Here is a 24,200-nt window from a genome sequence, read left to right on the forward strand (position 1 = left end):
CTACATGTGTTTATTTGTAGAAATTGGATTAGATATTCGATCCTTGGACCACTCTTCCAAGGCTCCACGGTGAAGAGAGTTCATTCTAATGTAAGGTCGTTTTTCTTTAATCATCTTCTCTGCCACTTTCCAGTCCTCAGCCACACCTAAAGCAACCAGTAGCGCGCACGTCACAGCAACACTTCTCCCATGACCTAAAGGATTAAAAAGTCAAGTCTTTTGAAGTTTACTTGCAGATTTGCAAGCTAAATCGATTAGACAAATAATTGATTGGAAAAGAAGGTAAAGGATAAAACTAAACAATGATAAAACCCATACGTATATTAGTTTACTTAAGAGATTCCGGCAGCAAGCGTCAATTCGAATAGATCATGCTTTAAAGAATAAAACAAAACAACTGTACTGGTAGTAATGCCATAACGACTAAGGGGCGGTCAGTGGTCACAAAACTTTGGAAAATAATACATTACATGGTAGATAACAACATCAAAAGCTACTACTTGCCAGAAACAAACCATCATGAACACGTAGTTTCCAGAAACCATAGAGCTAAAGGAAACATACATGGCCCAATTCATCAACATAACCATCACGCATGTATGACCAACACCATGATAGAACCAAATCATCAAGAACAGAAATGAATGACCAACAACATGATAGAACCAAATCATCAAGAAACATACAACATGTTATCACCATATGAAAAAAGTTCGATCAAGCAAAATTTAAAGCAAAATTTAGCAGGGTGAGAACGAAAAATAAGAAAGCTAACATGAAATTCGCCTTGACAGCGCAGTATACACAATCTAGCTCTCGCCTTATTATGACTAATCACTAATATATCAATATAGCATCAAGAATTTGCAAGAACGACCATTAAGCATTCAAATTTAGCAGGATCACACATCAAATTAACAAAAACAAACACATAAATTTCGACTGGACAGCATACCATAAGCACAATGGATGAAAATCGGCTTATTCAAAGCCCTCTTTCGCATTGCCCACTTCACAGCAGATTCAATCTCACCCGGTTGCGGCGACCTAGTATCCCAAGTAGGCAAATTCAAGTAAGCAAGTCCTTTAAGCTCCGATATTCTCGGAAACTCACAAGTGCAATCAACAATGGCAGGGTTTCCAGGTGGCAGTTTCTCAATAGAAGAAGGCCACCCACCAACATAAACACCCTCAAAAACCTCAGTATAAGGTTCTTCACCACTAAGCCATCTTCTCATGGCACAGAAAACCCGAACCAAGTAAATGTAAGGACCAAACATGATCTTTGACCAAATTGGTATGGTCCCATCTCCGTTTTTGCCAAGGAGAATCGGGAGGTTGATTGATGGATGTGATGCGAGAGAGATTAGCAGAGAAATTAGCGATGTGTATAAAAATGGAAGCGATAATTTAGTAAAACCTAGATTTTTTAGGAATATGAAGGTAAGGATAAAGGCTGCTCCTTTCAGAGCTACCAAGCCTGAAATGCCTATACCCATCATTTGATTTTGCGAGATTTGGGGATTCCGAGATTGTTGAATTAGGAGCTTGAAGAGATTTGGGGGTTTTTTTAATGGAAATTTTCAGAGCAAGGCGTGGAACACAAGAAGACCAACGACTTTTTGTTCGATAGCTATAGTGTAAGTAGTAGTACTCAAAGAAATTGTGAATCCGAAAGTTAAAAGTGTCTGGTGCAAGACGGACGAAACACGATCCAGGCGCAAGACGAATACATCCTTATCTTCGAGTTCTCATGATTGACGGACACTCCAAACACAAAACGAACACACGAATACATCCTTATTTTTGAGTTCTCATGATTGACGGACACTCCAAACACAAAACGAACACGCCCTTATTTTCGAGTTCTCATGATGAATCGGTATTGATCTCCATTTAAGACTCAAATTTCAGTTTTGAAGGAGTTTGAACCAACACTCAAGAGGGATGGACTCCAATTTCAATATGAAAGAGACTCGAATTTATATTTAACCCTTCCAAGTTCGCCAGGATCTACACCAAGAATAGACTTACATTCATAGTAGTATTTTACAAGGAGAGAACAACTCCATCCCATTCGATTTCTGTTGAAGATAAACAACCGATGATAAAAAGGCATTCTCATCTTTCTATATATGCCCAGATATCCATTAGAGCTTCAAAGTCAAAGATCTAAACAAAAATTCCTTTTGAACATCAACTGGTCACACAGGAACAATTGTTATACAGTCTAGAGCTTTCCCCTTTCCTAAATATAACTTCTGTGGAGAGAAGTATACAAAAAGAATGGCTATATAATTTACAAGTGCAAAGTGGCTATCGATTAAAACATATTCAATTCTGTCAGATCATCCATGGGTATTTGGAGGCCAACCAAGTCATGATCTTGAAGGTTGTCCTCGTCAAAGTTGAACCAATTGTTGAAATCTTGATGTTCGCCCAGTTCATTGCCCTCACCTAGTTCTATGGACTCCAATTCATTCGAAGGGAACACGTCTTTGGTTTCTTTTGTTTCGTTAAACGAGTCGACAAGTGAAGTATTCCCGTGGGAGTTTTTCTTATTCTTAAGATCAGCAGAAACGCTATCTGGGGAAGAGTAAGCTGGACTTGTTTGAGCAGGTCTGTAGAGAAGTTCATTTACTGAAGAAGTTGAGAGCTGAACGGTTTTCTGCTTCGGCTTTGTTTTACGCTCTCCCTTAGAATTCCTAGCAACCATCATATCTTTATCTCTTTCCCTCTCACTTCTCTTTCCCTTTGCTCCTCCAATCATTCCTAGAGCTGATGATGTAGCTCTTAGGGATGCAGTAGCTCCCACATCGTCAAGCAGCACTTCCTTCTTCTTCCCTCTGTTTAATATTGGTCCAGTTTTAGCAAAATCCTGGTCGGAGGTGTGAGTAAGCGTTTCAAACACATCAAATGAACTGCCTGACTCCAGTTTCCCAGCCTTGACACCTGTGAAGAGCAGAAGATTCGTGTATTAGAAACGAAACTGAATAACAGATCAAACCAACAAAATTAGCATTAATTTTCACGGTCCAGTCGGTTCAGGTCGGTTTTGATTCCCTAGAAATCTTTTTGAGATCTAGAACTTCCAACAAAGGCCAACTCAACAGCCTATTGTTTTGTTTACAGTTGCAACAGAAACGCTATCCTAGGTAACTTCTTAAAGAAGTAAAAGAAAATCAAACCTGGTGTGACAGGTTCTGGATGAGAGCGACCTGCCTCAGGATGCACACTAACAATAACAGCATCGTTGCCACGAGAAGGTGCAGCAGAAAGGACATCCCGGAGTCCAGACTCACTAAAGCAACTTTTCCCAGTATCTTCAAATTGTCGACACCTTCCGAGCGTTCTCCTCGCGAAACCAAGTGCAGCTTGTTTAGAAATCTTGGGAACCCCAAGTTTTGCAGCACTAGTTCCTTTTGTGGCCTGTCAATTTCAATTAAGAGGGGTTTTCAGGCTCTAGATTAATATATTATTATAGTCTCTTAAAAGAGTGCATATAGCAGGCGCCCCGATATGAAACTCAGAGGAGAAGCATTTAACATAACTAGGAAAAATGTAGTCATTACTTAAATTCATATCATGTAAAGTGGTTCAGAAAGAATTCAGCTGTCTGTAGCTTCAGAATATGAAAAGGAACTAGAAGCTGATTGGACCCATCAATGACCATTAAACTGATGCCTACTCTATGTTCCATAAAGTTGCACCATTTGATGGTTTTTACTATTAAAGGAACAAACGAAGTGAAAGCTTACCAGTAGCTTTTTGTAAGACAGTTCAACCAATTTGTCCATTGCTACCTGCTCAAGGTTCCTGCAATCAATAACCGAGTTATAATCTTCTTTCAAAGAAAAGACAATGTTAATTTAAGACCAGCTTTACAAGGACTATATTCCAAGCTATAACAGTTCAAGCCTTAATGATACGGGAATTTCATACCTTCCTTCAACTTCCCCCAAGTTTTCAATTGCTTTGACCAATTTATTCAAGTGCTCCTTCTTTTTAGTAAGCTGCATAATCAGTAAAGTAGCACATTAACATAAATAATTATTCAGCTTTCCACAAGTTCAGCTCAATTTGGCCATGCAAGCATGAAAGAAGTAAAACCTGCTGCTGAAGTCCCTTCTGCATTTTATTAATTTCCTGAACTAATGCATCCTCCTCTCCATCATCCAAATCCGGCTGTAATAATTAACTAGAGAAAGTGAGAACTTAACTTTGCAATAATTTTCTTTTCCATTTTCCTTTATTATTGAAGGGTAGCGGTGGAGGTTGTGTGCAGATAGTGTGAACAATGAAGTAAGAGAAAAATTACCATTGCTTCGGGATATAGGCCAATACTCTGAAGCTCTAGTAGAAGTTTGCCTTCAAGGTTCATTTGTTCATATCGACAATCAATGAAAGAAAGGTTTGAGGTCTTTGTATGTGCACTCATTGTTCCATCGCCGCCATTTGCATAGAGCTCATGGATCATGCCATTCTCCGAATGCATGAATCCATTACACGGAAACCTGTCAGTGGCACATTGCTTCCTAGAACCTGACAGGGGCTCGTATAGAACTCCACGACTATCTCGATTGATAGGCTCAACATCTGGTAGATATGTACTGACACTGTTTTGATATGTACTTCCACCTCCAATGCCGTCTTCAATTTCATCCTCGGTAATAAGAGCAGACAATACTCTTTGGAAGAGAGGAATAGCATTGATTTCTGGTGTTGTCAAATGCTCTTTTGGCATTTTTCGCTTCGATGGAAGATCTTCGTGCAAAAGCTCAACCTAAGAAAATGGAAAAATTAAATGAAGCATGAATCTTTTGTGTTCAACCTCCTTCTGGCTCAATATCTAAAGATCCGTACTGCTAAGAGAAGAGATATACCAAATTATCACTGCCGCAACCATGCATCTGAGATAAGCTTTCATTGAGCTCCTCAGTAGATTTTAACTGAGATTTGATAAATATATAAAGCACTGGGCAATGAAAGTTTAAACCTAAAGATATGACCAGGAAAATGAGTATTACCTGCTGGTTCAAGTATAATCTATCTTCCGAGCTGACAGAAGCAAAGACCGGTTCCATTTTCTTCCAGAACGGGCTAGAATAGGTATGAACTGCAATAGGAGAACTAGCTTCATGGAACTAGAAAGTAATACACAGAAAGACATAGGTTGCAAGAAGCAAAAGTAGAAAAAAAGTTTGTAAGCCGAACAGAAATCGAGGATAAGACTCATACCATTGGAATTACATGCCAAGTTTGCCGCTGCCAAGAGTTCTTCACGATCATCAACAGATTCATCTAAAGAAAAATACCAAAATTAAATCACAGAACCAACAGCATGGTGTTCATTTCATTCAGCATAATTTGTTTATCTTAATCGAAAAAAGAAAAAAAAAAAGAAGAAGAGATAAATAGCTTGGTTGGTGAGGTAGCTTGCTGAATTTTTTTCAAAAACAAGAAAATCAGGAACATATAAATTTCTGTCCAAGATCAAGGGTTATAAGAGACAAAACAATAACTTTTATCATATCCACAAAAACAAAATTCGATAAAATGGCCCGATAAGTCACATTTGAGAGAATTTGAAGTCAAAGATTATACCTAAAAACTCAGGTGAACCACTGATTGGTGGACGAGCAGCCTTTCGTTCTGAGAATTTTTTTAAAGGGGGACGCCCAGTCTTACTGTAATGAGTAAAATTAATTCTATACATCAGTGTCACAAACAGGGAAGATAGCTGTTGTTCAAAAGAAGAAAATTGGTTGAAAGTAAAATCTAGACCTGCCATTCTTATCTGAACCAGACCTTGTACTTTTAACTAGCTTGGTTGAAGTTGCATCGTCAAATTTCTCCCTTATCGGTGAAATGCTATTCTTTGGAAACGATAACCCCCTACCGGAACTTCCTTGTCTCCGCACCCCATCTCCAGTCTCTTCCTTGTTGAGCAATTTCTTCTTCTTCGTCAACAACAAAGGAGAACTTACATCTGGTAGAACGCCTACACCTCTTTGCTCAACCTCATTGCTGCTCGGTCCTTTTTCCCTGAATCTATTCTCACAAATTTCACCAGCACCAGATTCTTCACTTTCTGATAATCTGGCTGGAGATGCATGCTCATGCCTCACTCTAATTTGTTGGTTGCTGCTAGCAATACCTCTAGCAAGAAGCAGTCCGTTAGTCCTAACAGAGGCCATTCTAGCACCTAAATCAGCAGAAGCTCCACCATCAGGTGACGTTTGCATTTCATCATGGTTTGTCACAGGGGACACCATATTTGCTCTTCTGGTTCGTGACATTTTCTGAGGCCTCTGACCGCCCCATTGAGTTATGGGAGGAGGAGATGATGATCCGGCAGGCAGTTGACGCTTACGATTGTTAACCACAGCCAATGAATTCCCTTTTGCCGTAGGAAGTTGTTCCCAGCTTTCTGAAGATCCAGGAGTGCGAGGCAAACTAGGAGACGAGTTTCCAAACACTACAGGACCTGTCCGTGGTCCTCTTGAGGCCTTTCCTTTAATTAATGGACTTGAACTGACATTATGATTTTCTTCACGTATGCTTAGCCTAACAACAAAGTTCACACTAAAATTAAGCATTGGATAATTAATTGAAGAAGGAATCTCTACAGCCCGAGAGTGTAAACATACTTAAAAGAGCCACATGTGTTCACATATAAGAAACTGGGCAACCATCACTAGATTACTAGGTTGTTGAATGCATACCTATTGTTTCCTTTCGCCACAGGCCGGTCCTTAGTTGATTCAGATACAAAATCTCTTGAGAAAGGAACCTTTTCCATATCATTCTTTGGTATCAAACGAGCATTCAAAGAAGCAGGAGGAAAGGTGATGTCTGCCTTTGTAGTGCAACCATTTCCATTGGACAATCCAGACCTACAGCGGAGGATTAAGAACGCATATTTTCATTAATATATGAAACAACAGGTAAGAGAGGATAAATATTAAACTATCATTATTTTCGATAAAATAAAAAGCCCTAAAATAAACATACAACTGGGAAGAGAAGATCATTACCTCAAGATTTGGGTATCAGAGGAATGCAAGACAGGCTCATTGTTAACTTTGGGATGCACAACTCGTTTAAGATCCCCCTCAGCATCCACATTTCTAGCAAAAGCAGTGGTGCCAACTGATCGTTTCCTTTTCATTTTCTTATCCCACCCCTCCCCTCCAACAGGCAATCGACGAGTCTTTTCATCAACCAAATCAGAACTTTCCCCACCATCTTTTGGCATATCTTTCTCTTTTCCCATGGCAACAGGTAGCCTTGTAAGGGTATTACTTTGGCCTTCAGCCTAAAAGAGTTGCAGAAAGAAAATGCTCAGTTACAAAGTAATAAAGGAAACGCGCTTGACTCATTAAAAATTTAGGATAAGAACCAATAAAAATATTTCATGTGTATGGCTGTATGCTTCTTCTGGCATAACCCAAATGCCCATTCATCTCTAGGCTCTACTTCTCCGTCGACGTTTTTGATAAGGTGATTAATATAATAATATGTACAACAGTAGTGAAGATACAGAAATAAGAAAAATGCAGCTTTTTATCATTTTAACGGGTGTCAACATGCAAATCTTTATTGGACAAAGTCGAATGAAAAACTTCCCAAGTAACGAATAACATTGATATGTTTTGAAGGAAGATAAGTGAGGGGTGAGTTGATGGAAATGAGTAGAATTACAACAGAATGTTACTACAGCGTTCTTTGTTGAACAAGTTTGGAAAATTCCAAATGATCACTGGTAATACATACCCGTATTTCTGCAACTGAAGTACGGACGCGCTTATTCAGAACCACACCCTTTGTCCTCTCCTCTAACTTTTGGAGGCCCAGGTCTGAAGGAGTTTGTTGCATCAGATTCCCGTTTTTAAATAAGTTAGACCCACTTATTTTTTCATTTGTCATCACACCACTCTGATGCAGCTTCTTCGAATTTAAAGCTTCACTGTACTTATTTAATTTACGTATGGAGTCAACGAGCTTCTTCGCTCTACCCCTGAGGCACACAGAAACATTTTCAGCCAAGATGACTTTTTTAGAAGACAAGTTACATGACTAAATGTATTTCAGTAACCAATAACAACTGAACTTCATAATTAGCAACAATGACAAAAAGGCATCGAAAATTTCAAGCATTGATATCAACGATATCAACAAACAAGCAATAAAGAAGAATAAAGATAATATTAGTACTAAAATTTGAGGACCGAAACCAAACAAAGAAGACCGGCTAAGCAAAATTACCTGGCCTTGTCAGAAGAATCTAACACACTTGCTTTAAACCTTTTTATTTCCTCAGTGGATGGAGGGGGAGGCCTAGCATTGGCAGATTTGAAAAAGCTATCTTCAGCAGTGCTTCCACCAGAAATCCCCAAAGCTCTCCTTAACTCTCCTGAACGAGTATATTTTTGTTCCCCTATGACAATGGGATCCAGCACCAAACATTGGGTTATTGGAGGCACATCTCCCAGCATTGTAGAACTTCCACGGGGCATACTCATCCCAGACAGAAACATACGGTTCTCACTACTTTCCCGGAAGCTTCCAGACCTGTCCAAATTGGCCCCAGAGAAATTCCCTCTTCCATTTGTATAGGTTCCTACGTACGGAAGCTCGTCTGGACTGACAGAACTTGACTCAAACCTCAAACTTCCTGCCATTTTTCAACCCAACCAGTTGTACTCATAGCTAACTTATAATAATTGCTATTGTCTCGGTTTCTTAAGAAACTGTCTTCTACGCTTAGCTTTATACTCTGGTCATATCTGCAATAACAACAAGGTAGAGTGAAGCGAAAACTTTCTATTTGATATTGGGCAAAATATTCACTTATATTCAATGCAACTGAATGATCGAAATGTAATGAAAAATGAAAAGCTAACATACTAACATAGTAAATAAAACTAAAATCCTACTTCGCAACATTTGAAAACCGGATTAAAAAACATATGTTTTTACCAACCACACATTGACAATGACAACTTCAAATTCAAATTCTATTTCCAAACTTCCACCAAGTGCAACAAGTTCAAAACTTATAATCACGAACTCTAAACTAGACTAGCCAAAAGCGGACAATTTGAATCATCAACGTGAATACTATTCACCAATGCAACAGCGTGGAAAATCGATTAGAACCCAAAGACTGAAAATTGATCACCAAGTACCCTTTAATTCAAAAACCCCAGCGCGAGCAAGAAATTTAGGGTTTTTCCCACCAAAAAAAAAACTCAAAAATTACGTAAAATTCGCAATAAACACAAAGCAACTCGAATTCAATGCTCAATACGAACAATTAGGAATCGAAGTGTACCGGCATTGATCGATCGAAGTAGAAAGGAAGAAATCGAAGAGTGAGTGAAGAAGAAAGGAAAAAAAAAAAAAAAAAGGAATCGGCGTTTGAGAGAGAAGTACAAAGTTGAAAGTACTACTAACCAAGACCAAGCTCGATAGACTTTGCCTTGCCTCCGTGTAGATTCTGATTGGGTCCCTCAAATGTGTTTACGGGGCTGACACAGGGAAATTCATAAAATTCTGGACCGTTGATTGGGTGGACTTTTTAAGTGTGATTGGTTATTATTATGGGTCCTCCGATTTAGGGGGTTTGCCTGAATCTTCATTTTCGCTTTTTTTTCTTTTTGTTTTGGGGGAATATGCCATCCATCACATACGATACGAGTACTATACAACTGGATAACTTTGTTAGTTGAATGATTATTTTTACTTTTCGGTCCTTAAGGTTTGAGAATATTGTCCCATTAACCCTTAAGTTTTTCTCGATAGCATAATATATTGGTAACATAGTTCTTAAGAGAGAGCATGCAAAAGTGAGTGTGCTGTGTGCATGAGCATATCGATCAGAATCCCTTTTGACTATGAAGAAAGGAAAACAACCCTGAGATTAAGACCAAATTCTAATATGTATGTATGTTCGTTTCCTTTAAATTATTTTTTTGCATTCTGCTTGAAATAAAGGGCAACAAGTATTTTAGGGGGTCCATGTGAATTATGATGCATTACTATTACATTAGAATTTTTTTGATTGATAGAAAGATCATTTAACATATTTAATTTATATGGTGGGAGTCGCTTCAAAAATTTGCCTGGAAATAAATTTTCTGATCCATAGTTATGTCATGTGTCAATCATTTAGACGATAGTTGGTCATGTAATGACTATTAATATATAGTTATTGTTTGATTGATTGATGGGTGAACATTAAAACGGTGATAGATTACAACGTTTCTCCCAGCTAGAACCAAAAGACGTACTTTTAAGATCATTGAGCTTTCTAACACATTATTATTATTACGTAGGAACAAATAAAAAATTTCAATCTCAGTCAAAAACATAAATCGACATATCTCTCGTTTCTCCAATGGATATGTACGTGATTCCAACTCTCAAATACTCCATTAATTGAATCCCTCTACCATATCCAAGAATCTCGTCGATCCAACTTCACGTTTTCTCCAAGCCTTCTCTTTTTTTCATGTCATCAATCGGCTGGGTCCGACCAACCGAGATAGCCTCACAAATCGACCATGTCGTTCCAAATGGCTCATTAGGAATTTTCACACTCTTTTCCATCTCAAATTTAGACATCGTTTGAGGCTTAAATCTCAAATTTCTTTTTGTTTTGCTAATTTCTATACAATTTTCTGTGATTTTTCAAAGCTTATGTTCGAATTACCGATCCAGTTTTACCCGATACTTACTTTTGCTCACAAACATTGATGATCTATCATGAATCAAAGCTTCCACACAGGCCATCATATGTAGTAGTAGTAGTATCAAATTGAGGATTGATGAATGATGATGATTTTAATAAAGGTCCTCTCAGAAAATAAAAAATAAACATAAGGGTCATGTGACACTTTTCTTGTCTTAAGGGATTCATTAGACTTATTGTAGCAAAGCTCCGTCAACTCTAAACGCAGCGTTTTGTAACAAGCAACCGGCTTGGCGGCTGCAAAAAGGAATATCTGAGTGACAAAAAGCAATTTTGCCAAACAAACAATAAACCCTTCAAAGCCCTTAAACCCTTCTCAGCTCTCTCTTCATCCCTTCCAAAATGTCGGCCTTCAATCTTCTGACGGACGTGTACGACATGGCTCTGAAGCCCCGGCTACTCCGTCGGCTGTCGCGGGAGCATCTTCCGGACGAGAACCGGCCGTTTCGGAGCTCGTTTGAGCTGACGAAGTTCGTTTCCTTGATTCAGACTCACAAGCTCCTTCTCGAATACCCTGTTGCCGATAAGAAGCTCGCCGACAGCTGGAAATCCTCCGTCGACGACTGGGTCGATCGCTGCGTCGCTCTCACCTCCGCCAACACGGTACTTTGCTTAGTATTTTACTTCATTTTGGATAAATTTAGCTCCTTTTTTGTTGGATTGGGTTTTAAAGCTACAATTACTAGTTTTTCTTATTCATTTCCGTTGTAATTAGCATTCCCATGATTGCTCACTAGGTAATGCTGATGAGTGACGACACGGCAGTTCAATTATTCTTTTCTTAAGCTGTATAATATGCATTAAATTTATGCAAATGCTAATTTCATTTAATTTACCCTTCTGTTGTAGCCAGATAAATGTTGGGTAGGAATTTGTTTTCTGGGGTTGACATGTCAAGAATGTAGTTCCGAGCGGTTCTTGGCTTCTTACAGTGTTTGGTTCAACAAGCTTGCCTCACACGTCCAGGTATCTCCATAATTTTTAATGTATGTTAGTTTTTCTATGGTCAACAGTTGAATATCAAGTTGTTAACTGTATGCAAAAACTGATCACCTGCTTGTCCGGTGCTGAGCGTATCAAATAATTTTGTATTTGTTTGTGAGCCACAGAGTTGTGTTTATTTATGCATCAATGAATTTACTGGACTTGGCGTTATACTCTTTTTTCTTTTCTTTTTTTAAATTTATGCTATCCTTTGTTTTCAAGTTTCAAACTTATTGCTTCTGAAGTATGTAGGTCTCTCTTTCATATAATCATATTTCTCACGTTGTTTCAGTATTTAAACTGTCATTTGGTATCTTCTGTTAAACAGTCTGCTGGAGGTTCTCAGTTTGTGAAGGTGGCTTCTTGTACCTCAGTTACTGATTTGCTGATAAGGTTAGAGTTTGTGGGTTCTTTTCATTCTTCACATTTTATGCTTGAAGTTGTTGCCCATAAATGGCTCATATTTTCCTACGTTACTCTTTAAGCGCCGTATTTAAATTATTCACTTAGCCATACAGACGCATGTTTGATGTTTAAAGCGTACTGCATACCCTTACTGTTGATCTGCCCATATGTTCATGTGTCTTTCTCTATGCAACCTTTTCGATTTTACTTTGTGTTTCAAGTGTTTCAAAGGTATCTTGCTTATAGTCAAGTCTTTCATAATTTTCCAAGCGATATTCTTTCCTGCAATAGGTTGGGAGGACTTCCAAATACAAAAAGAGACGGGACTTCTCTTGCTGGAAAGCTCATACAACCTGTATTGAAACTGTTAAATGAGGATACTTCAGAAGCTATTTGGGTAATTTCCGACTCCTGTTGTTTACTTCCACTTGATGAAAGTGACCCTTTTATGTATGTCTTGTTGTCTCTGCAATCAGTGAGAGACTTGATTCTGAAAAGTTTAGCTCAGAGTTTATGCTTGTTCTGAAGGTTGACAAATTTCATTCTAATGTGGGGTATTCCAGGAGGCTGCTGCTCATTTATTATGTGCCGCGGTAAATTTCTTTCCAGCTTCCATTCATCGGCACTTGGACAGTGTAAGTTACTGATAATACATGCATTCTCCAACATTTATTCAAAATGCTTGCTTATTTCTGGGGTGGTATGCTTCAAATTCAAATAATCTCAAATTCTGCTGGGTCTAGTAATTGTATATTGCTGCTCGTAGGCTGAAGCTGCTATTGCCACCAAAATTTTGTCTGGAAAATGCAGTGCAAACATGCTAAAGGTAAACCTATTCGTAGCTTTTTTAACAAAATAAGTTAATGACATGCATATGACTTGCTTCTGAATTATATATGTCCTTTATTTGGTTGATATTCAGAAGCTTGCTTATTGCCTAGCATTACTTCCAAAATCCAAAGGTGATGCGAGTAGCTGGTTCCTGATGATGCAGAAGATTCTGTTACTCTTAAACTCCCTCTTGACTGATGTGTTCCATGGTTTAGAAGAAGGTATGTGATGCTAAACTATTTTCCTTGACTGATAGTGGTGGTAATAATGGTAACTAACAAATTTCTCTGCACCTGATACAGAAAGTAAAAATCACGAAGTTGTCAGATCACTGGTTTTGCCTGGGAAAGATCCTCCACCTTCTTTAGGGGGTCTTGCAAACTTGGGAGATGAAATAGACAATCCATTAAAGGGTTCTGAGAAGTTGCTCATGTCTAGTGTGCAAACTCTGATGCTATCTTGTTGTATGATGCTTACTAGCTCCTATCCTAACCAGGTACTGTTTTACTTAAATGATCATTGAGTACATATATGCTTGTAGCTTCTGTATCTTTTGATGTTAAAAAAGTAAGAAACAATAAATTTAAAGGCGCATAATCAAAACCGTTACTTGCTGTGGTATTAGGTAACTGTTCCAATTACCTCACTGTTGGCCCTTGTGGAGCGAGTACTTAAGGTGGATGGTTCTGTACCACACGCTCAATTACCCTTTATGACTTCAATGCATCAAGAACTCATTTGTTTGGACCTACCAGTTTTGCACTTATGTTGTCTGGACCTGCTGACTGCCATCGTAAAGGGTATGCACAGGTAATATGGTATTTGATTTTGTTATAAATATTTTGTAGTTAGGAATGCTAAACTATAGTGAGCTTGAGGTCTCTCACTACGTCTACTATCTTCAGAATGTGATACTACTTATTAAAGCAGAATTTTCTACATATTCATTCGCATTTTCACATGCTCCCTGTGTTACTTTGAATTCTGCTTTCATTCATGATAGGCGAGTGTGCACACATGTGCTAGTGTGTTGTATTTTGAAGGAAATTTAGTTTGAATGCTTAGTTCTTACTATATTCCAGCTCAAACTATGGTGAGAAATGAAAACACTTACATAAGAACTGTTTCACAATATTATTCATTGTTGATATGGACTACCTATTCATGTATGCTGTTTTATACCGACAATTGTTTCACAAATGCGAATCATATTTTACTTTATGAAATAGTACAATCATTTCTTGTATTCATTTCCTGCTTTCTGCTTCCTTCAATAATTTATAAGCTGACACTTCAAGTTTCTCAATAATTTTCCGTTGCAGTCAGTTATTACCATTTGCTGCATCCGTAGTGCGGCTCATAAAAGAATACTTTGAGACGTGTGCACTCCCAGAGTTACGGATAAAGGTCTACTCAATCATAAAGATTTTGCTGATAACAATGGGTGCTGGTATGTAAAATATCTTAGATTTATGTTGTGTAGTACTTGGCTGTTTCCATCGATATTTTCTTGATCTCTGACTGCTACGCTTACTGTATGATATTCCTCTCCTAGGCTCAAACTGCAATATTATAAGCTTTGCTCCACAACTTCTAATTTGAGCAGACTTCTTTGTTATAACTTTTATAAAAACTCTAGAACATATTTGTTTCAAATATTTGATTGTCAGTTGCTTTAATGGAACTTCACTAGGTGATCTCATTAAATCTTGCTCATGCACTGTTCAGGAACGGCGATATATATTGCAAAGGAGGTTGTTGATAATGCAAAGCTTGATTTGACGGCTATTGACTATGAAAATGTGGCCAATAAGGCTTCTTCTGAGGCCTTACCGCAGCTTAGTAACAGAAAGAGGAAGCATGGTAAGAATAATGGATCTCTTGAGCGTCGGGGTGAGACGGGAGTGGAGGAACAGAAGAAACATTCTGCTACACCACTGTCTCTGAAGATAGCTGCACTTGAAGCACTGGGAGCTCTTCTCACTGTGGTATGTCAGGGTCGTATCTGTATTTGTAGAATATATAATTACCGAACACTATTTATTGTTTGTGGATCAAGGTGCTTAGTTCACGAAGAATGTTTTGTCATTTGATTGGTTCTTTTTTTGTTCCAGAGACATCATTTTTACAATCTCTTATGGAAATATTGTTATAATTTATCCTTCTACTGCTTATGAGTTTATCATCAGATATATTGTATGCTTCTGAGTTCCCCTAAAACAAAACACAATGTACTTTCAGGTTGGTGGTCTGAAAAATGAGGACTGGCGATCGGAGGTTGATGTTCTATTGATAAGAACGGCTGTGGATTCTTGTCAAGGGAAATTGGTGCTGAATGAGCCAAATACATGTTTGCAAGATTTGCAACTTGCAGCATTACGTGCACTTCTGGCATCTCTTCTTTCCTCGGCAAGCTCCCGCCCTCTTCATTTAGCCCGAGGTCTTGAGCTTTTTCGCCAAGGTATTTATTGTTAGCAGTATGTGAAATTCCGTTTTTTTTTCCTGTTTGCCTTTCCTTTGTCCTTTTCGTTTAGAAAGCCCGAAAACTGGTCCCTTTTTGTAGAAGAATAACAAAATCCAAGATAAGGGGGACTGATTTTGGGGCATTTTAGTAGAAAATGACCAATTTTGGAATCCTAGGACCAAATATACAGTATATCAGTAACTTTGTTAACTTGTGCAGGAAAGCAAGAAACTGGAAAGGTTGCCAAGTTCTGTACCGATGCTCTAATGGAGTTGGAGGTGCTCATACATCCCAGAGCCCTTCCGCTCACAGATTTATCATCTACAAACTCGATGACTAATACAGATAACTTGAATCACAAGTTCCAACAGAACACTTATGCTCCTGCTCAAAACTTCTTTTCTCCGTTTTCCAGCAGTATGGACAATGCTCCTTTAGTGGATGAAGGGAATCTTTATGACGAGTTCCTTACAGAAGAAAACGAAATAGAAGCGCCGAGTAGAAACCTGGACTCTGGAAAGCTTCCTGAAGTTTCCCAGCATGGAAAAAGGAGCTCCTCAGGCTGATTTGAGAAGCCATGGGAATGAAAATATGGTTATAAAAGCTGTTGGAAGTTCAGTAAGCGTCGAGGAGAGGGGTAGAGAAGATGAAATCATGGCGGAGCAACATCATGGTCAAGAATTTCTCCATCTCGGCTCTTCAAAAGGTATGGTAACTGACTCTTCAAGTAAAATGCTGGAAAACACTAGGGTAGAGTTGGAAAACGAGGTGGTTAGAGCAACAAGCGAAGTTGTCCCAGCCGAGAAAAGAGGCAAGTTTGACAACCTAGTTGGAACTAGTTCTCTGAAACCGTCTTCTGACGGAAAGAATGATTCGGACAATGACTCGATGGATTCCATGCCTGACATAGTCTTTCCTGATACGGAGGAGGAAGATTCAGATGACTCGGATTCTGAATGATGATTTGGTATTTGCAATTTTTCAAGGCTGTAGGAAATTGTTGCTTAGAAAAAGGTATTGGGCAGGCCCACTTATACTATCCATGATGGCCCATATATGTATAACTCTGGCCCGTGCTATATTATATATTCTGCTTTTTTTTCAATTTTCCATTTTTGTATTTTCCATTTCCTCTGATATTTTTTTTATATAATTATTTTGTGAAAATGATTTTTTTTTCTCCTTATCGTGGAAACCAAGAGAGCGACAGACTCATGATAATACTACTACTTAGTCGTAGTTGGTATACATTCAAGATCGGCTGCAATTCACTTAGTTAGAGTCAACTCGACACTAGTGATTGAAAGGTTGACTAATATCAGACAGCAACTTTGACATTTATTAAAAATTAATTTGTAATACTAGTAATTACTGGTTGGTCAGTTGTGAAATGCTAATCCTATGCTCAGAATGATCGACAAGATTGGACTCGACGGACCGACAAATTCAATACTACAATTCAAATGTTCCGTTTTGATAGATATTTCATGTCTAATATTAATCCTAATTTCATGTTGAGTCATATAAAATTAGTAAAACGATCCAAACAAGTAATATGTAGTTTTTGTCCAATAAAAGTTCAGCAGACAAGATTAAGAGAAAACTGCCAGTGATGCTTGTAAAACAATAAGACAAGTGATGGAATTTTATCTAATTTTTTTATTAATCATAGGTTATACGATAAAGTTAGGGAGGCAACAATAAAGAGTATCAAATGTGTGACATTAAATAAAGTCCCACCGGGAAATCTAACTGGAAAATTAAAAATTTCGTCTAAAACTCAAAATGCAGCCTTTTTAAGTTTTAATTAATTTAATGTTTGATTCATTTTAATTTTTTTGTGCGAAGATATAAAAAATAGAATGAAAATATGAGTAATAAGTCTTCATTTTAGCCGAGCAACTTTTGCTGTAATTCGTCCCGATAATCGGATCATGAACGATATTTTTCGATAATACTTGTAATTTTTGTCTTGTCTTGAGGGAATTTGTGAACGATGTTTTTTGATAATGCCTATAATTTTTGTCTACTTTGAAGGGCTAGTAATTTCATCCGAATATCATATTAATTATCACGAATTGACTCGGCCATTTTATTTATAAAATTGTTTCCTCCATTAAAAGAAAAATCATTTTGATTTAAAGTTCATCACTTACAACAAAAATTTTATATCTATATTTTTTCATTTTAAAATTTAAAAATAGAAATTTTTATAATTTAATGAGGACAAGGGATCGAACTACTTTCAAACTACTCGAAGTTGTAATAATATCCCGTCATTTGAGAATGATTCCGGTCTCTGTTCTTTTCTTTATCCGGCAAATTAGAATTTCTTCAGTCCTCCTCAAAGTCCTTTTCTTTCAATCAATCAATTCATTGACAAAAAATAAATAATTTGGCATTGCAAATGGTGGGCCCTATTTAAATTTGTAACTCTTTCCCTCTCCTACATAGATAAAGCTTCTCTCTTTCTCACACTCTTTCTTACATTACAGAACAGATTCAGATCCGTGATCGATCACTACCCATCTGCAATTTGGCTCGATTATCATCCTCAAAAGCGAATTGCAGATTTGGGTTTGTTGTATTTTCAAAAAAGGTTTAATCTTTTTTGGTTTAATCGAGCAGCCAGTCAGTATGAGTAGTGAAGGAAAGACATGGGTGAGAATGGTGACTGCACAGACACCAACAAATATAGCTGTGATTAAGTATTGGGGAAAGAGAGATGAAACCCTAATTTTGCCAATCAATGATAGCATCAGTGTCACTTTGGATCCCAATCACCTATGCACTACTACCACTGTTGCTGTCAGTCCCAGCTTTGATTCTGATCGCATGTGGCTCAATGGAAAGGTAAAACCTTTCAATTTATCCTTTTCGAGCTCTCAAATTTACCTAATTGAGCTATTATTGAAGTCCATGCATCGTATATTAGGTGTATTGAATGTATTTCTAACTTGGAGAAGCTTTTTAGTCTCTTTGAAATTTTATGTGTATCTTCTGGTTGTTAAATTTTGGATGCGTTTAATGTAGGAAATCTCTCTTTCTGGAGGACGATTTCAGAGTTGTTTGAGGGAAATCAGGAGTCGTGCATGTGATTTCGAGGACAAAGAAAAGGGTATAAAGATTACCAAAAAGGATTGGGAAAAATTGCATCTTCACATTGCTTCTTTCAATAACTTCCCTACTGCTGCTGGTTTAGCTTCCTCTGCTGCTGGTTTAGCTTGTCTTGGTAACTGCATATTAACACGTCGTTTTACATTTTATGTGCAGTTTTGAAATTTGCCCAAAAATTTCAATACCAGAAGAATATGTCTAATTCTCTTGTTCTGTGCAGTTTTCTCCCTTGCAAAGCTGATGAATGTAAAAGAAGACGAAAGCCAGCTTTCTGCTATTGCTAGGTTTGGCAAATTTTTCTGAAACATGCTCCATATTCGAAGTTGTTTTAGCTTAGATAGTTTGTCATTGCATAGTTGCTGCCGAATTTAACTGCTTCTGTCTTGTCATTGACTTTTCGCGATGTATATTTAAAATATTCAGAACCCTGTGCTACTACATGTGAAACTATACATGACCTTTGGATTAGACGTATCCATTTTATTAATTATTCAGAAAATTGTTTCTCTATAGGCAAGGATCAGGAAGTGCTTGTCGCAGTTTATTTGGTGGATTTGTCAAGTGGATAATGGGAAAAGTGAGTATTTTTTGGAGCTCATGTTCATATTTTCTTGATTGCGATATTTTAAACTAATGAGCGAGCAACTCATTCTGACCCTCAACTCCTGAATAAATCAAGGACAAAGATGGCAGTGACAGCCTTGCTGTTCAACTTGCGGATGAGAAGCATTGGGACGATCTGGTTATCATCATTGCTGTGGTATGTGGCTCTTTTGTGTTTATCTTTCGTGTTACCATGCATTTCCTGGTTCCAATTCGATGCTGTTGTGAAAATCTGTTTTCCAGTAGGTTTGTTTGAAGCACTTTTTTCCTCTGTATTACTTATTAGATCAACTTTTCTGATAGTATTACTTTGGGACTACCACTTTCTCTTGAATATAATTATCTGACAATGCTGAAATCATCTTAGTGGCCGACACATGCTGCATTGAATTGTTCACCAGTTCTTATTAAGCTGATCTTCCTACTGCTGAAGTTTAGAGGCCATTTTATTTGGAGGAAATTGCTTTCGCAGATATTTTATTAGTGACACTTGTTTCTGTGATATGTCTTCTTTTCTTATTTGTAATCATAAATTGTTGTTATCCAATTCCAGGTAAGTTCACGTCAGAAGGAAACGAGTAGCACTTCTGGGATGCGTGAAAGTGTTGAAACAAGTTTGCTGTTGAAATACCGAGCAGAGGTTTGTCTTGGGTCTTTTCTTTCTGTACCTTTGTATTTGTTTTTAATTATGTACTACGCATAAAGTTACCCGAATAATGAACCTTGGCTGTCTGTCTGAGCTAAGTTCTTTTCAAAACATCTTTAAATTGATAATGACCGTCTTTAAGTTCTGTTTGCATTGAAAAATCTATCCCTATTCTTGGAGACTGTATGCCAATTATGAGTCAAATTTAGTAATCTTGCCTTGCCTTGCCTTACCTTCATTTATTTGTTTATTTTGGATAGGAAGTTGTCCCAAAGCGCATAGTGAAAATGGAAGAAGCCATAAAAAACCGCGACTTTGCATCTTTTGCACAGTTGACTTGTGCTGACAGCAATCAGTTTCACGCTACTTGTTTGGATACTTCTCCTCCTATTTTCTACATGAATGATACGTCCCACAGGCAAGTTCTCTGTTTTTTCTCAATCTTTCTAGTTCAAACTCGATCAAATTTCTCGTCAAGGCTTATATTCTAACTCTATGCTTTAGTATTGATGTTACGTGCAATAATATCACAGGATAATCAGCCTTGTCGAGAAATGGAATCGCTCTGAAGGAACCCCTCAGGTTTGTCTTTCATAATCATCTCTCTGAGTTTATATTGGTTTTTTACTTATTTGGAACGAGTAACTAACTAATAGAAAATTGACAGGTGGCATATACGTTTGATGCTGGGCCAAATGCAGTTTTAATCGCACGTGACCGAAAAACTGCTACTCAACTACTTCAGAGGCTGCTTTTCTTCTTCCCTCCGAATTCCGACACTGATCTGAACAGGTACACATACAAGTTTGTCTTTCTATCTTAATAGTGTTTCATTTTCTTTCTGGTGGAAAAAAGTGAACAAAAAAATGGTCGAACTTTGTTTTGTTAAGCAATTATAATAACACTTGTCCTCTGCTCCATCATCAGTTATGTAATTGGCGATAAATCGATTCTAAAAGATGCTGGGATTGAGAGTATTAAGGACATGGAATCCTTACCACCTCCTCTGGAAATGAAGGACGCCAATAAATTCAGTGGAGGAGATGTTAACTATTTTATTTGCACAAAACCTGGTAAAGGTCCCGTTCTTCTTGCTGATCAAACTCAGGCTCTTCTCAAACTTCTTATTGTCACATATATATTGCACAAAAAATTCAGTTTTGAGATGTTAACTATTTTATTTGCACAAAACCTGGTAAAGGTCCCGTTCTTCTTGCTGATCAAACTTCTTCGTGAGTATTTGTGGCAAATGCCAATAGTTGTTATAATAATAAGTTCTCCCGTTCTATGTGTTTGATGCTTCTTCACACAACTATTGGTTTTGAGCTTATTTCTCGTTTAGAAAAGAAATACTGTTGTAGTATTTGTCTATTCATTTGTCTACTATATTGTCATTTCACTGCTTGCATTTGTGTTGCCTGAACTTGCTCAAAACTAGAGTTGAACAAATTCTGCTAAATAATTGTCTTCCGAATTGTTACTGAGATTTCATTTTCTATCTGGCTCGATTCCAGATTGGAAATCAAAAATAATAATTGGTTATTTCTGGTATAAATAAGAATTTATTGAAACTAGCAGTGTTGAAACAGAGAAACGTGTTAAAGAAAAAACAGGATTACAAAACAGAGGAGTCTATCTTGTTGCACAAGTTATGTAAATTGCTACATACACTACCTGCACAAGTAATTTCAGGATGCGATCTCTATTTCCTTGAGCAATGGGGAACAAGTTACCTGCACAAAGAAGCTCGTGGTAGTGAATTGATGGAAGTTTTCGAGCCAGTTATCGGCACCTGTGGCTCCAGGAAGCAGTTCCATATATATTGGCATCTTATTGTCACATCTCAAAACTGTTTCTCCGATCTTAAGAAGTGCGCACTAAATATTTTGACAGCACAATCCCACCATGGAAAATAAGTTTGCTCAAGCTATCGCCAACATAAAAACCGAAAAACAAGGGAAGCAACGAGCCGAACTAACCAGAAACAGGAAAAAAAAAAAAAAGAAAAAAAAGAGGATTACGTCCATGGGTACAACAAACAATCTTCGATCGGCATGTCCTAATATTTTACTACATGAGAAGATACCGTCTTAAGATCAAAGGAAAATCTCCACAAACACTTGAAAAATAAATCTCTGTTTGAATCTACTCTGTCTGGCAATGAATTGATGGTGGCGTTGCAGAAGGACGACTGCTCTGTTCTTGACAAGTTTTTTTTTTTTTTTTTTTTTTTTTTGTCCTGCAAAAAATATTGATTCTTGGTTCAGTTTTTCAACCTAAAACAAGTAGTAGTCTATGGGAAAGCACAAATTAGTTGTAGAGAAATTACTACTTCTTTAGTATGACATAAATACTTATTCATTTATTAATTATAGAAATTACTACTACTAGTTTGAAAACTACTACTAACCTGGAACTCCTGTGAGTTTCATGGAATACTGTGCCAATCTTCTCCGTCAATCTTAACTTTAGGGATGTCGGGAATCTCGCCCCCATCTTTCCAGAACAAAAGTTGGAAATTGAACCGGTTCAAGAGCTAATGATCACTGGGGCAAGGCCAAGGTTATACAAGAAAGTTACAATCTATTATGAACTCTACATTAAGAACTTTAACCTCTAGCTAGATTTGATCATCTCTCCTCTATTTATATATTATCTGTGCTTTTGTGTGCGCCATGAATTAAGAGCATTAAGCCAATTATGTTACTTTTATTAATGTATGGATTTGCAGCTAGCTTGTCAAAGTTGGTTAGTTACATTTCTAGAGCTTGTCAATTTTAATATTAGTAAAGTAACATGTGAATTGTTATATACTACGGAGAATAATTTTAACATGAATCAAGATTCATCTATTAAATTATCCGTTCAGAGGATTTTTTAGTAAAGCCAGAGATCTAGGGAGGGATAACTGATATAACCTTCATGAAATTAATGCCAGGGAGCAAGAGAAAATTATTAAACAACTTTCTCATATATAGTTTATTTAATAAAAGTTGTTTTTTAGAAGCAGTTCGTAGAGATATATGCTAGTCTGCATACATAACCTTTCCGTAGCGCCAATTAACATCTTCCAGGTGGATCCCTGCAATAACATGGGGGATGAGCGCAATTCCGATTTGAGTTGCCATTGTTACACAAGACGTCTGGGCCACACCAACATGGAGGATCATCGCAAAATGGATATGAGTTGCCATCGTTACACAAGACTTCGCCACACGAACATGGAGGATCACCACAATCTGGACCTAATTGCCCATAGGTCAAAGGTGGAGGATCATAACTTGTTTTATTTTTCAGATTCTCAATTTCGTACCATCCTGAAATTAAATAAAAATTAGCTAGTCCAAATATTAGGCACATCTCCTGAAATTATTAGTAATCTTCTCTCTAACTCACTTAAGTTAAATTTTAGTGAATGAAAGTTCAACTATATGTGACTATCTTAGAATATTGTACTTCCCCCCATTCGAATCAAATCCTTCAAATAACAAGATGTTATTTGAAGGATTTGATTCGAATGGGGGAAGTACAATATTCTAAGATAGAAGCATGTATACATATTTACCATATCGAGGATTGGATAATCTAGCGTCTTTTATATACTAATTATAGGTAAAGAAATACCATTCTCTGGAGTGTGTTTCGCATTTGTTATGAGTTTACGAGAAGCTCCGAAATCCTTATCGACTTTGTGATAGCTGATTTTCAGTGTGCTGAGCCCTCCATTCGCTCCATCATTGTCGTTCTTTCGTATGACATTCCTTCCTGCAAAATGATCATTGATTATATTAGGACATTATATGAATGAGACTGATTATATGCGGAAATTAGTAATTATATGCGGAAAAGATTGTACCTTGAACCCCAAGGAGATGGAGGGAGCAAAGAAGAAATAAAACTAATGGTAAAAAGGCCTTCATGTTGATATTCATTTTTCACAATGTTTGATGGATTCTCAAACCAAGGTTATGCTTAATTAGAGAACTTAGTTGCACACGTATTTATATGCATCAGCTGCTAATAATTCCAAGCAAGTTGGTTGTAATTCATTTATTTAATTTACTAAGATAAAACACCTATTTGCAAATAGGATATTTAGAAAAACAAAATTAGTCAATTAATAAATTTGGCGGTCTAGGATATTTAGGACAGCGACTAATGTCGTTTTTATTTCTTCGATTAGGAAATACTATACCTAAATACTCAATTCTAGTTAAATCCTGATTTGGATTATTTATTGTCATTAATTTTTTATTGGCGTGTGAATCCTGATAAAGTCTTAAAATTTCACATTCTTTTCCGATTATGCTGTCTAATTTCACTAGCTCTAATTTTTTTGGACCTAAAAGTGATAGCTAGCTAAGTGGGTCGTTCGATAACATGGAATGACTAAG

At 37.3% G+C, this 24,200-nt stretch overlaps 4 protein-coding genes across 4 annotated transcripts; 2 read left to right on the forward strand and 2 right to left on the reverse strand.

Moving 5' to 3' along the window:
• Positions 1-1,499, reverse strand: LOC139881074 (uncharacterized). Its single transcript, XM_071865613.1, has 2 exons — positions 956-1,499; positions 1-194 (listed from the first exon to the last, which is right to left on the reverse strand). Exons 1-2 carry the CDS (start codon positions 1,497-1,499, stop codon positions 1-3), a joined length of 738 nt encoding a protein of 245 aa, XP_071721714.1.
• Positions 1,500-2,323: 824 nt separating this feature from the next.
• Positions 2,324-8,540, reverse strand: LOC139881075 (uncharacterized). Its single transcript, XM_071865614.1, has 16 exons — positions 8,269-8,540; positions 7,777-8,020; positions 7,038-7,318; positions 6,726-6,896; positions 6,488-6,567; positions 5,785-6,400; positions 5,605-5,687; positions 5,255-5,301; positions 5,028-5,144; positions 4,884-4,949; positions 4,319-4,783; positions 4,111-4,185; positions 3,943-4,013; positions 3,759-3,816; positions 3,189-3,429; positions 2,324-2,952 (listed from the first exon to the last, which is right to left on the reverse strand). The coding sequence occupies exons 1-16, from the start codon at positions 8,538-8,540 to the stop codon at positions 2,324-2,326; spliced, it is 3,516 nt and encodes a 1,171-aa protein (XP_071721715.1).
• Positions 8,541-11,098: 2,558 nt separating this feature from the next.
• LOC139881076 (uncharacterized) lies at positions 11,099-16,006 on the forward strand. Its single transcript, XM_071865615.1, has 13 exons — positions 11,099-11,359; positions 11,606-11,722; positions 12,069-12,133; positions 12,437-12,542; positions 12,709-12,780; positions 12,912-12,971; positions 13,068-13,197; positions 13,279-13,472; positions 13,602-13,786; positions 14,299-14,426; positions 14,705-14,964; positions 15,218-15,437; positions 15,660-16,006. Exons 1-13 carry the CDS (start codon positions 11,099-11,101, stop codon positions 16,004-16,006), a joined length of 2,145 nt encoding a protein of 714 aa, XP_071721716.1.
• A 2,071-nt stretch (positions 16,007-18,077) lies between these two features.
• Positions 18,078-22,151, forward strand: LOC139881077 (diphosphomevalonate decarboxylase MVD2, peroxisomal-like). The gene is made up of 11 exons (XM_071865616.1): positions 18,078-18,293; positions 18,474-18,672; positions 18,778-18,841; positions 19,071-19,134; positions 19,237-19,317; positions 19,714-19,800; positions 20,067-20,224; positions 20,340-20,388; positions 20,474-20,598; positions 20,734-21,001; positions 22,074-22,151. The coding sequence occupies exons 1-11, from the start codon at positions 18,078-18,080 to the stop codon at positions 22,149-22,151; spliced, it is 1,389 nt and encodes a 462-aa protein (XP_071721717.1).
• The last annotated feature ends 2,049 nt before the right edge of the window (positions 22,152-24,200 follow it).

Source organism: Rutidosis leptorrhynchoides, unplaced genomic scaffold, assembly GCF_046630445.1.
Source record: "Rutidosis leptorrhynchoides isolate AG116_Rl617_1_P2 unplaced genomic scaffold, CSIRO_AGI_Rlap_v1 contig111, whole genome shotgun sequence".
NCBI lineage: Eukaryota > Viridiplantae > Streptophyta > Magnoliopsida > Asterales > Asteraceae > Rutidosis > Rutidosis leptorrhynchoides.